General features: G+C 16.2%; 1 protein-coding gene across 1 annotated transcript; it reads left to right on the plus strand.

Annotated features, from left to right (window-relative positions):
* The first annotated feature begins 9,240 nt into the window (after positions 1-9,240).
* LOC110655692 (LOB domain-containing protein 20-like) lies at positions 9,241-10,821 on the plus strand. The gene is made up of 2 exons (XM_058147816.1): positions 9,241-9,723; positions 10,354-10,821. Exons 1-2 carry the CDS (start codon positions 9,340-9,342, stop codon positions 10,699-10,701), a joined length of 732 nt encoding a protein of 243 aa, XP_058003799.1. The 5' UTR covers positions 9,241-9,339; the 3' UTR covers positions 10,702-10,821.
* Positions 10,822-13,217: the final 2,396 nt, after the last annotated feature.

Genomic DNA, 13,217 nt, shown 5'->3' on the forward strand with positions numbered 1-13,217 from the left:
ACATACGTGGGGTTTTATTGTAATTTTATTTTTTATAAAAATAATTTTTATTCTATTAAAATATCATTTAAAGATAAAACAATTGAAATATGTGTAAAGTTTATTTTTTTTATTTGACTCAAAAATATTGTGTTTTATATTTTTTTCTTAAAGCTCATTATAGTTATTTTTACCTTTTTTTTCAATTTAATATAAAAGTTTTAATTTAAATTTAATATAGTTTAAAAATAAAAAAAATTTAGTTCAAATTTAAATCAATAAATAAAAAAATTTTATCTCAAAATTAAAAAATTAAACTTCTTAATTTTTTATTTAAATCAAACAATCAAAAAATATAGTTCATAAATTTTAATTTTTGAAATAAATTGAGTTTAAATTAATAATTTAACAAAAAAAAAACATACGTGGGGTTTTATTGTAATTTTATTTTTTATAAAAATAATTTTTATTCTATTAAAATATCATTTAAAGATAAAACAATTGAAATATGTGTAAAGTTTATTTTTTTTATTTGACTCAAAAATATTGTGTTTTATATTTTTTTCTTAAAGCTCATTATAGTTATTTTTACCTTTTTTTTCAATTTAATATAAAATTTTTAATTTAAATTTAATATAGTTTAAAAATAAAAAAAATTTAGTTCAAATTTAAATCAATAAATAAAAAAATTTTATCTCAAAATTAAAAATTAAACTTCTTAATTTTTATTTAAATCAAACAATAAAAAAATATAGTTCATAAATTTTAATTTTTGAAATAAATTGAGTTTAAATTAATAATTTAACAAAAAAAAACATACGTGGGTTTTATTGTAATTTTATTTTTTATAAAAATAATTTTTATTCTATTAAAATATCATTTAAAGATAAAATAATTGAAATATATGTAAAGTTTATTTTTTTTATTTGACTCAAAAATATTGTGTTTTATATTTTTTTCTTAAAGCTCATTATAGTTATTTTTACCTTTTTTTTCAATTTAATATAAAAGTTTTAATTTAAATTTAATATAGTTTAAAAATAAAAAAAATTTAGTTCAAATTTAAATCAATAAATAAAAAAATTTTATCTCAAAATTAAAAAATTAAACTTCTTAATTTTTTATTTAAATCAAACAATCAAAAAATATAGTTCATAAATTTTAATTTTTGAAATAAATTGAGTTTAAATTAATAATTTAACCAAAAAAGAAAACATACGTGGGGTTTTATTGTAATTTTATTTTTTATAAAAATAATTTTTATTCTATTAAAATATCATTTAAAGATAAAACAATTGAAATATGTGTAAAGTTTATTTTTTTTATTTGACTCAAAAATATTGTGTTTTATATTTTTTTCTTAAAGCTCATTATAGTTATTTTTACCTTTTTTTTAATTTAATATAAAAGTTTTAATTTAAATTTAATATAGTTTAAAAATAAAAAAATTTAGTTCAAATTTAAATCAATAAATAAAAAAATTTTATCTCAAAATTAAAAAATTAAACTTCTTAATTTTTATTTAAATCAAACAATCAAAAATATAGTTCGTAAATTTTAATTTTTGAAATAAATTGAGTTTAAATTAATAATTTAACAAAAAAAAAAACATACGTGGGGTTTTATTGTAATTTTATTTTTTATAAAAATAATTTCTATTCTATTAAAATATCATTTAAAGATAAAACAATTGAAATATGTGTAAAGTTTATTTTTTTTATTTGACTCAAAAATATTGTGTTTTATATTTTTTTCTTAATGCTCATTATAGTTATTTTTACCTTTTTTTTCAATTTAATATAAAATTTTTAATTTAAATTTAATATAGTTTAAAAATAAAAAAAATTTAGTTCAAATTTAAATCAATAAATAAAAAAATTTTATCTCAAAATTAAAAAATTAAACTTCTTAATTTTTTATTTAAATCAAACAATCAAAAAATATAGTTCATAAATTTTAATTTTTGAAATAAATTGAGTTTAAATTAATAATTTAACAAAAAAAAACATACGTGGGTTTTATTGTAATTTTATTTTTTATAAAAATAATTTTTATTCTATTAAAATATCATTTAAAGATAAAATAATTGAAATATGTGTAAAGTTTATTTTTTTTATTTGACTCAAAAATATTGTGTTTTATATTTTTTTCTTAAAGCTCATTATAGTTATTTTTACCTTTTTTTTTCAATTTAATATAAAAGTTTTAATTTAAATTTAATATAGTTTAAAAATAAAAAAAATTTAGTTCAAATTTAAATCAATAAATAAAAAAATTTTATCTCAAAATTAAAAAATTAAATTTTTTAATTTTTTATTTAAATCAAACAATCAAAAAATATAGTTCATAAATTTTAATTTTTGAAATAAATTGAGTTTAAATTAATAATTTAACCAAAAAAAAACATACGTGGGGTTTTATTGTAATTTTATTTTTTATAAAAATAATTTTTATTCTATTAAAATATCATTTAAAGATAAAACAATTGAAATATGTGTAAAGTTTATTTTTTTTATTTGACTCAAAAATATTGTGTTTTATATTTTTTTCTTAAAGCTCATTATAGTTATTTTTACCTTTTTTTTCAATTTAATATAAAAGTTTTAATTTAAATTTAATATAGTTTAAAAATAAAAAAATTTAGTTCAAATTTAAATCAATAAATAAAAAAATTTTATCTCAAAATTAAAAAATTAAACTTCTTAATTTTTTATTTAAATCAAACAATCAAAAAATATAGTTCATAAATTTTAATTTTTGAAATAAATTGAGTTTAAATTAATAATTTAACCAAAAAAGAAAACATACGTGGGGTTTTATTGTAATTTTATTTTTTATAAAAATAATTTTTATTCTATTAAAATATCATTTAAAGATAAAACAATTGAAATATGTGTAAAGTTTATTTTTTTTATTTGACTCAAAAATATTGTGTTTTATATTTTTTTCTTAAAGCTCATTATAGTTATTTTTACCTTTTTTTTTCAATTTAATATAAAAGTTTTAATTTAAATTTAATATAGTTTAAAAATAAAAAAATTTAGTTCAAATTTAAATCAATAAATAAAAAAATTTTATCTCAAAATTAAAAAATTAAATTTTTTAATTTTTTATTTAAATCAAACAATCAAAAAATATAGTTCATAAATTTTAATTTTTGAAATAAATTGAGTTTAAATTAATAATTTAACCAAAAAAAAAACATACGTGGGATTTTATTGTAATTTTATTTTTTATAAAAATAATTTTTATTCTATTAAAATATTATTTAAAGATAAAACAATTGAAATATGTGTAAAGTTTATTTTTTTTATTTGACTCAAAAATATTGTGTTTTATATTTTTTTCTTAAAGCTCATTATAGTTATTTTTACCTTTTTTTTCAATTTAATATAAAAGTTTTAATTTAAATTTAATATAGTTTAAAAATAAAAAAATTTAGTTCAAATTTAAATCAATAAATAAAAAAATTTTATCTCAAAATTAAAAAATTAAACTTCTTAATTTTTTATTTAAATCAAACAATCAAAAAATATAGTTCATAAATTTTAATTTTTGAAATAAATTGAGTTTAAATTAATAATTTAACAAAAAAAAACATACGTGAGGTTTTATTGTAATTTTATTTTTTATAAAAATAATTTTTATTCTATTAAAATATCATTTAAAGATAAAACAATTGAAATATGTGTAAAGTTTATTTTTTTTATTTGACTCAAAAATATTGTGTTTTATATTTTTTTCTTAATGCTCATTATAGTTATTTTTACCTTTTTTTTCAATTTAATATAAAAGTTTTAATTTAAATTTAATATAGTTTAAAAATAAAAAAATTTAGTTCAAATTTAAATCAATAAATAAAAAAATTTTATCTCAAAATTAAAAAATTAAACTTCTTAATTTTTTATTTAAATCAAACAATCAAAAAATATAGTTCATAAATTTTAATTTTTGAAATAAATTGAGTTTAAATTAATAATTTAACAAAAAAAAAACATACGTGGGGTTTTATTGTAATTTTATTTTTTATAAAAATAATTTTTATTCTATTAAAATATCATTTAAAGATAAAACAATTGAAATATGTGTAAAGTTTATTTTTTTTATTTGACTCAAAAATATTGTGTTTTATATTTTTTTCTTAAAGCTCATTATAGTTATTTTTACCTTTTTTTTCAATTTAATATAAAAGTTTTAATTTAAATTTAATATAGTTTAAAAATAAAAAAATTTAGTTCAAATTTAAATCAATAAATAAAAAAATTTTATCTCAAAATTAAAAAATTAAACTTCTTAATTTTTTATTTAAATCAAACAATCAAAAAATATAGTTCATAAATTTTAATTTTTGAAATAAATTGAGTTTAAATTAATAATTTAACCAAAAAAAAACATACGTGGGGTTTTATTGTAATTTTATTTTTTATAAAAATAATTTTTATTCTATTAAAATATCATTTAAAGATAAAACAATTGAAATATGTGTAAAGTTTATTTTTTTTATTTGACTCAAAAATATTGTGTTTTATATTTTTTTCTTAAAGCTCATTATAGTTATTTTTACCTTTTTTTTCAATTTAATATAAAAGTTTTAATTTAAATTTAATATAGTTTAAAAATAAAAAAATTTAGTTCAAATTTAAATCAATAAATAAAAAAATTTTATCTCAAAATTAAAAAATTAAACTTCTTAATTTTTTATTTAAATCAAACAATCAAAAAATATAGTTCATAAATTTTAATTTTTGAAATAAATTGAGTTTAAATTAATAATTTAACAAAAAAAAAACATACGTGGGGTTTTATTGTAATTTTATTTTTTATAAAAATAATTTCTATTCTATTAAAATATCATTTAAAGATAAAACAATTGAAATATGTGTAAAGTTTATTTTTTTTATTTGACTCAAAAATATTGTGTTTTATATTTTTTTCTTAATGCTCATTATAGTTATTTTTACCTTTTTTTTCAATTTAATATAAAATTTTTAATTTAAATTTAATATAGTTTAAAAATAAAAAAAATTTAGTTCAAATTTAAATCAATAAATAAAAAAATTTTATCTCAAAATTAAAAAATTAAACTTCTTAATTTTTTATTTAAATCAAACAATCAAAAAATATAGTTCATAAATTTTAATTTTTGAAATAAATTGAGTTTAAATTAATAATTTAACAAAAAAAAAACATACGTGGGTTTTATTGTAATTTTATTTTTTATAAAAATAATTTTTATTCTATTAAAATATCATTTAAAGATAAAATAATTGAAATATGTGTAAAGTTTATTTTTTTTATTTGACTCAAAAATATTGTGTTTTATATTTTTTTCTTAAAGCTCATTATAGTTATTTTTACCTTTTTTTTCAATTTAATATAAAAGTTTTAATTTAAATTTAATATAGTTTAAAAATAAAAAAATTTAGTTCAAATTTAAATCAATAAATAAAAAAAATTTTATCTCAAAATTAAAAAAATTAAACTTCTTAATTTTTTATTTAAATCAAACAATCAAAAAATATAGTTCATAAATTTTAATTTTTGAAATAAATTGAGTTTAAATTAATAATTTAACCAAAAAAAAAAACATACGTGGGGTTTTATTGTAATTTTATTTTTTATAAAAATAATTTTTATTCTATTAAAATATCATTTAAAGATAAAACAATTGAAATATGTGTAAAGTTTATTTTTTTTATTTGACTCAAAAATATTGTGTTTTATATTTTTTTCTTAAAGCTCATTATAGTTATTTTTACCTTTTTTTTTCAATTTAATATAAAAGTTTTAATTTAAATTTAATATAATTTAAAAATAAAAAAATTTAGTTCAAATTTAAATCAATAAATAAAAAAATTTTATCTCAAAATTAAAAAATTAAACTTCTTAATTTTTTATTTAAATCAAACAATCAAAAAATATAGTTCATAAATTTTAATTTTTGAAATAAATTGAGTTTAAATTAATAATTTAACAAAAAAAAAACATACGTGGGGTTTTATTGTAATTTTATTTTTTATAAAAATAATTTCTATTCTATTAAAATATCATTTAAAGATAAAACAATTGAAATATGTGTAAAGTTTATTTTTTTTATTTGACTCAAAAATATTGTGTTTTATATTTTTTTCTTAATGCTCATTATAGTTATTTTTACCTTTTTTTTTCAATTTAATATAAAATTTTTAATTTAAATTTAATATAGTTTAAAAATAAAAAAAATTTAGTTCAAATTTAAATCAATAAATAAAAAAAATTTATCTCAAAATTAAAAAATTAAACTTCTTAATTTTTTATTTAAATCAAACAATCAAAAAATATAGTTCATAAATTTTAATTTTTGAAATAAATTGAGTTTAAATTAATAATTTAACAAAAAAAAACATACGTGGGGTTTTATTGTAATTTTATTTTTTATAAAAATAATTTTTATTCTATTAAAATATCATTTAAAGATAAAATAATTGAAATATGTGTAAAGTTTATTTTTTTTATTTGACTCAAAAATATTGTGTTTTATATTTTTTTCTTAAAGCTCATTATAGTTATTTTTACCTTTTTTTTCAATTTAATATAAAAGTTTTAATTTAAATTTAATATAGTTTAAAAATAAAAAAAATTTAGTTCAAATTTAAATCAATAAATAAAAAAATTTTATCTCAAAATTAAAAAATTAAATTTTTTAATTTTTTATTTAAATCAAACAATCAAAAAATATAGTTCATAAATTTTAATTTTTGAAATAAATTGAGTTTAAATTAATAATTTAACCAAAAAAAAAACATACGTGGGGTTTTATTGTAATTTTATTTTTTATAAAAATAATTTTTATTCTATTAAAATATCATTTAAAGATAAAACAATTGAAATATGTGTAAAGTTTATTTTTTTTATTTGACTCAAAAATATTGTGTTTTATATTTTTTTCTTAAAGCTCATTATAGTTATTTTTACCTTTTTTTTTCAATTTAATATAAAAGTTTTAATTTAAATTTAATATAGTTTAAAAATAAAAAAAATTTAGTTCAAATTTAAATCAATAAATAAAAAAATTTTATCTCAAAATTAAAAAATTAAACTTCTTAATTTTTTATTTAAATCAAACAATCAAAAAATATAGTTCATAAATTTTAATTTTTGAAATAAATTGAGTTTAAATTAATAATTTAACAAAAAAAAAACATACGTGGGGTTTTATTGTAATTTTATTTTTTATAAAAATAATTTTTATTCTATTAAAATATCATTTAAAGATAAAACAATTGAAATATGTGTAAAGTTTATTTTTTTTATTTGACTCAAAAATATTGTGTTTTATATTTTTTTCTTAAAGCTCATTATAGTTATTTTTACCTTTTTTTTCAATTTAATATAAAAGTTTTAATTTAAATTTAATATAGTTTAAAAATAAAAAAATTTAGTTCAAATTTAAATCAATAAATAAAAAAATTTTATCTCAAAATTAAAAAATTAAACTTCTTAATTTTTTATTTAAATCAAACAATCAAAAAATATAGTTCATAAATTTTAATTTTTGAAATAAATTGAGTTTAAATTAATAATTTAACCAAAGAAAAACATACGTGGGGTTTTATTGTAATTTTATTTTTTATAAAAATAATATTTATTCTATTAAAATATCATTTAAAGATAAAACAATTGAAATATGTGTAAAGTTTATTTTTTTTATTTGACTCAAAAATATTGTGTTTTATATTTTTTTCTTAAAGCTCATTATAGTTATTTTTACCTTTTTTTTCAATTTAATATAAAAGTTTTAATTTAAATTTAATATAGTTTAAAAATAAAAAAAATTTAGTTCAAATTTAAATCAATAAATAAAAAAATTTTATCTCAAAATTAAAAAATTAAACTTCTTAATTTTTTATTTAAATCAAACAATCAAAAAATATAGTTCATAAATTTTAATTTTTGAAATAAATTGAGTTTAAATTAATAATTTAACAAAAAAAAAAACATACGTGGGGTTTTATTGTAATTTTATTTTTTATAAAAATAATTTTTATTCTATTAAAATATCATTTAAAGATAAAACAATTGAAATATGTGTAAAGTTTATTTTTTATTTGACTCAAAAATATTGTGTTTTATAATTTTTTCTTAAACCTCATTATAGTTATTTTTACCTTTTTTTTCAATTTAATATAAAAGTTTTAATTTAAATTTAATATAGTTTAAAAATAAAAAAATTTAGTTCAAATTTAAATCAATAAATAAAAAAATTTTATCTCAAAATTAAAAAATTAAACTTCTTAATTTTTAGTTTAAATCATGAAATAAAAAATTATATTAAAAATTTTAATTTTTGAATTAAATTGAGTTTAAATTAGTAATTTAAGTCAAATCTAAACTGCAAATTTACAATTGGGACTGTTAGATAGTTGTGAGTATATTTACCAGGAATTTTTATGGTAGCTATTAAAATATCATTTAAAGATAATCAATTGAAATATGAGCTCTAAAGTTTATTTTTTTATTTGACTCAAAAATATTGTGTTTTATATTTTTCTTAAAGCTCATTATAGTTATTTTTACCTTTTTTCAATTTAACCCCTAACTGCCCAAGACTAATAAAGATAAAATTGAAAAAGTAGTAACATCCTTTATATGACACAAGATTAAGGTTCAAATCACACACAGGAAGCTCTCTGTTTCCTCTCATGGCACAAAATTAAACTTCACGTTAATTTTTTATTTACATCCCACAATAAAAAATATAGCACAAGTTTTAATGCCTTCCGGTGAAGAAACATTATTTACCATTATAATATTACACCCATATACATATAATTAATTTCAAACTTCATAACCTATTTCTCTCTCTCCATTTGCACATGCTCCTCATACTTCCCTCGTTCATCTCTGCCCTCTACCAACCATCTCTCTAAGTATATATATACCCATGACATGTCTAGAATACGTATCGTAGTGGGATAAATTATGTAGGGAAAACTTTTATCTTTTATCATTAACTCAAAATATGAATAAAAATATATGAGATCATATATTTAATAAATAGATCATATCATATATTTTGTATTCAAGATTCATAATAAGTTATATTTAGATAAGAAAAATCTTAATATAAGATCAATATATTAGGAATTTAGGTATGTAGATATTAAAAAATAGGAAAAAAAAAGAAAAGGAAAGAAAGCCAGAAAGCTTACCATATTCACCTTGCCAACCCCACCATCACGAGACTAACGTGCCCCCCCCCATTTTTTCTTTTCACATATATAACACCAACCTCGCCACCTTTCTCTTTTGCTAGTTCCCTTGTTTCTTCTTCTCTCAAACCCTGGCTATATATCTATATCATTCCTTGTAAATTCCCTGATGGCTGATCCTCAATGTGATGACGCATCTGACACTCGAAGGAAGGGCATCGGTAAGCGTGGTTCCTCCATGCCGGTCGAGTCCCAGTCGGTTGCTGAACCGACACCGGTTCCATCTGTGGCTCCATGCGGTGCATGCAAGTTCTTGAGGAGGAAATGCATTAGTGGGTGCATTTTTGCACCCCACTTTGGTTCAGACCAGGGTGCAGCCCGGTTTGCAGCAGTGCATAAGGTCTTCGGTGCTAGTAATGTGTCCAAGCTGTTGCTGCACATTCCGATGAACCGGAGGCATGAAGCTGTTGTTACAATATCTTATGAGGCTCAGGCAAGGTTATCCGATCCAGTTTATGGTTGTGTATCCACCATACTTGCTTTGCAACAACAGGTTCATTAATTTGATTTGTTCTTCATCTTATATACTTGGTATTTTGCTGTTCTTGGTGCAGATACAGAATTTTATATGTAGCAAGCTAGCAGGAGATGACTACTTCTTTCTTTTCTTTTTCTTGATTCTTCTTTATTCCAACTTTATAAAAGATTAGGCAACAGAATGGCATTGTATCTTATATATTATTACGTGGGCAAGCTTGATTTTAAGCGAATAGGACATTTCTGGCTGATGATCACGTGATTTAGGATGCTATATTTCAGTCTCAACCATAGTGCTCTTTGTTGCTTTTTGGAGGAGAGAAACAAATTTAATTAACATAGAGAACGTTAAAGATGAAAAATATAAATAAAATTTCCTGATTTTTTCATCCATTTACTTTCCCTATCTCGAGTTCGAAACTCACTTATCATATCTTAGGTGGACAATACATAAACCCTATTCTAAATCTCCAGTGGTCTATAACTCTCTCTGGCTTTAAAATGAGAATACCCATTACCTTAAAGTGAAAAAAAAAAAAATTTCTTTTCAATCGAGAGAGACAATTTCACATAGTTATTCTTTCACTTTTCTCTTGTTACGGACCATACATATAACTTGTTATTAATTAATTAAATATAATTGCAGGTCGCATCTTTGCAAGCTGAGCTTGCAATGGTCCAAAGTCAACTAATAAACAGTAGGTTTGCAATGGCAAATTTTCTGCAAAACCCACAACAGCAGCAGCAACAGCATCAACAACAGCAGCAAGTGGCAATGCTTCAACCTGCCTACTCTAACAACTCTTCAGCTTCTACAAACCTCATCCACATGAGCAGTTTCACCTCCAACTTTGACATTGTCACTGACACTGCTCCATCTTCTCATAGCTTGGAGCCTCTCCAGCTTTCCCGACCATCCCATGATGAGGAAGATGATGAGGAAGAGAGTCAGATTCCAGGCATTTTTGTGGATGAAATACTTCAACAGAGATGAAGTTTAAGATTTCCACCCCTGAAAATTTATCTTCACAGATAGTTTTCCTGCTCTTATGTAATGCAATATACTATCATATAAGATATTATATAAATATAAATATACATCAGCTGATTGATAGTACTGTTTTTATGAGGGATGTCCTGCATGATTTCCATAATACACACATACACACATCATTTCATATACATATACAATAAGAGTTAACTATTTCATATCCTTGAATTTTGATAATTTTAATAATTATTAAGTCTTTGTGATTTTAAATTTAAATTATGATGATATCTTTGAATTTTTATTTTTATTTTCTTGACTCATTATTTTTTTCTATTTCTAATTTTTATTATCATTTTCTTTAATTATTTGATTTAGTTTATAAAGTAAAATTTTTCTCTTCTTAAAAGATTATTGATTTTGTTTAAATATTGGATTTTCAAATAAAATAATGAAATTAAATTTACATAAAATTAATAACAAAATTTTAAGTCTATTTAAAATATGAATTTTTTAATTAATGCATCATATAATAAACAAAATAAAAATGCTGCAATGTTATAGTCTGAATTTAAAACCACAGAGGATCCACTAGGATTTATTGTCCAACCTCTAGAGGAATAAAGTATTAGCATCTTTTATATTTTTCAGAAAATTTTTGAATTATTATTTTATTATTGGAGAATATTCTTTAATTAATTAGAGATGTAACATTCATATAAAAATTAAAATGATATTAGTTTTTAAAATAATTAATTTTATCTATTTGAAGGAAAGGAGATATTAGTTTTGCCTAAATTACTCTATTACTTATAGTATTTATAATTATATTTTTTATTATTTAATTTAATTTTAAAATCTATATAAATTTAAAATTTAATTGTCTATATAATTTTAAAATTTATATAAATCTAAAATTTTTAATCCTACTTGCATTTAAATTATACTTAATTAAAATTTTATTATAATATAAATTAATTTATAAATCCTATGTAAATACCACTACATTTATTCCAATATATAATAAATTTATATAAATGTAGAATTTTTAATAATATATAATTATGTATATAAAAAAATTATATATATGAGATAAAAATTTAAATAGATAAATATATACTATTTAAAAATTAATAATTAAGATATATAAAATTAGTATAATTAATAACATGATTAGAATTTATAATACTGATTTTTTTATTTTAAAATGATTCATCGTTAAAAATTTAAAAATTCTAATGTGTGTAAATATAAAAAAATATATAATATATTTTTTTATTTTTTTAATATTATAATCTTATAAATAGTAAACACATATAAAAAAAATTAAAAATAAATACTTTGAATATAAAATCATTATTTTAATTTAATAAATTTATATTTAAATATAAAACTATTTGATATTTTAAATTTAAAATAAAATAAATTTCATATGGATACAGGTACTATATTATTTAATAGAATAATTATTTATTTGAATTAATAATTTCATTTATTGAAATATGATATCCATTTAAAAAATATTTATAAAAAATTTAATTTAAAAATATGTTTTAAGTTAATTAAAAGTATTTTACTATAAATTGAATAATTGTCATTAACTATTCTATTATCATTAATCTTTAACTTTTCATATAAAAAGGTAATTTTAATTATTAATTTACTATTTATAAATAATTTATTAGTATTAATATATTTAACAATTTTATTTTAACAGTTTTTCTTCATATTAAAAAAAATAAAAATTTTATGTAAAATATTATATATTGAATAAAAATTAATAATATTAATGCTTATGAATATGGACGTGCAGAATTAATTTTATCAAAATTAAAAAAAATGAATAAAAAATTACTAAAAATTAAAAAAAATAACATTACTTGAAATTATACTAAATTAAATTTATTTTATTATTATATATATAAACTCTTAAATAGTATAAAAAAAATAAAATTTTTATGTTAATTATATATATTTTATAAAAATTATAAAATACTAAATTAAATTTAAAATTCAACACTTTATTATTAAAAAATATTAATATAAAAACATATAAACCAATAAAATAATACATAATTAAATTTATATATTTATAAAATACTGATAATTATAAAATTATATTATAATCATCATATATTTTTTACAATGAATTTCACCTTTATAATTTCTTTTTTTTTTATACTTTCATTTTAATTATGTTAAACATATACAACATACATATTATAAGAAAATGAAAAATTATTATACTATCATGATAATAACCAATATAATACAATAATATTATATTATATAAAAATTAATAAAAAAATTATATATAAAAATATTAAACTACTAGTTCATATAATAAATAAAAAAACATATAATGCTTAAAAAAAGAAAAATTAATATTTTAAAAATAAGAAAAACTAGTATTTTAAAAATATTAAAACTATTTTATTATTTAAATATAAATTATATTTTTTAAATTATTATTATCAGAAATTTTAAGCTGAAAATTTGATTTTAGTCCTGTTTTACATTTA

Source organism: Hevea brasiliensis, chromosome 5 (genome assembly GCF_030052815.1).
Source record: "Hevea brasiliensis isolate MT/VB/25A 57/8 chromosome 5, ASM3005281v1, whole genome shotgun sequence".
In the NCBI taxonomy this organism is placed as follows: Eukaryota; Viridiplantae; Streptophyta; class Magnoliopsida; order Malpighiales; family Euphorbiaceae; genus Hevea; species Hevea brasiliensis.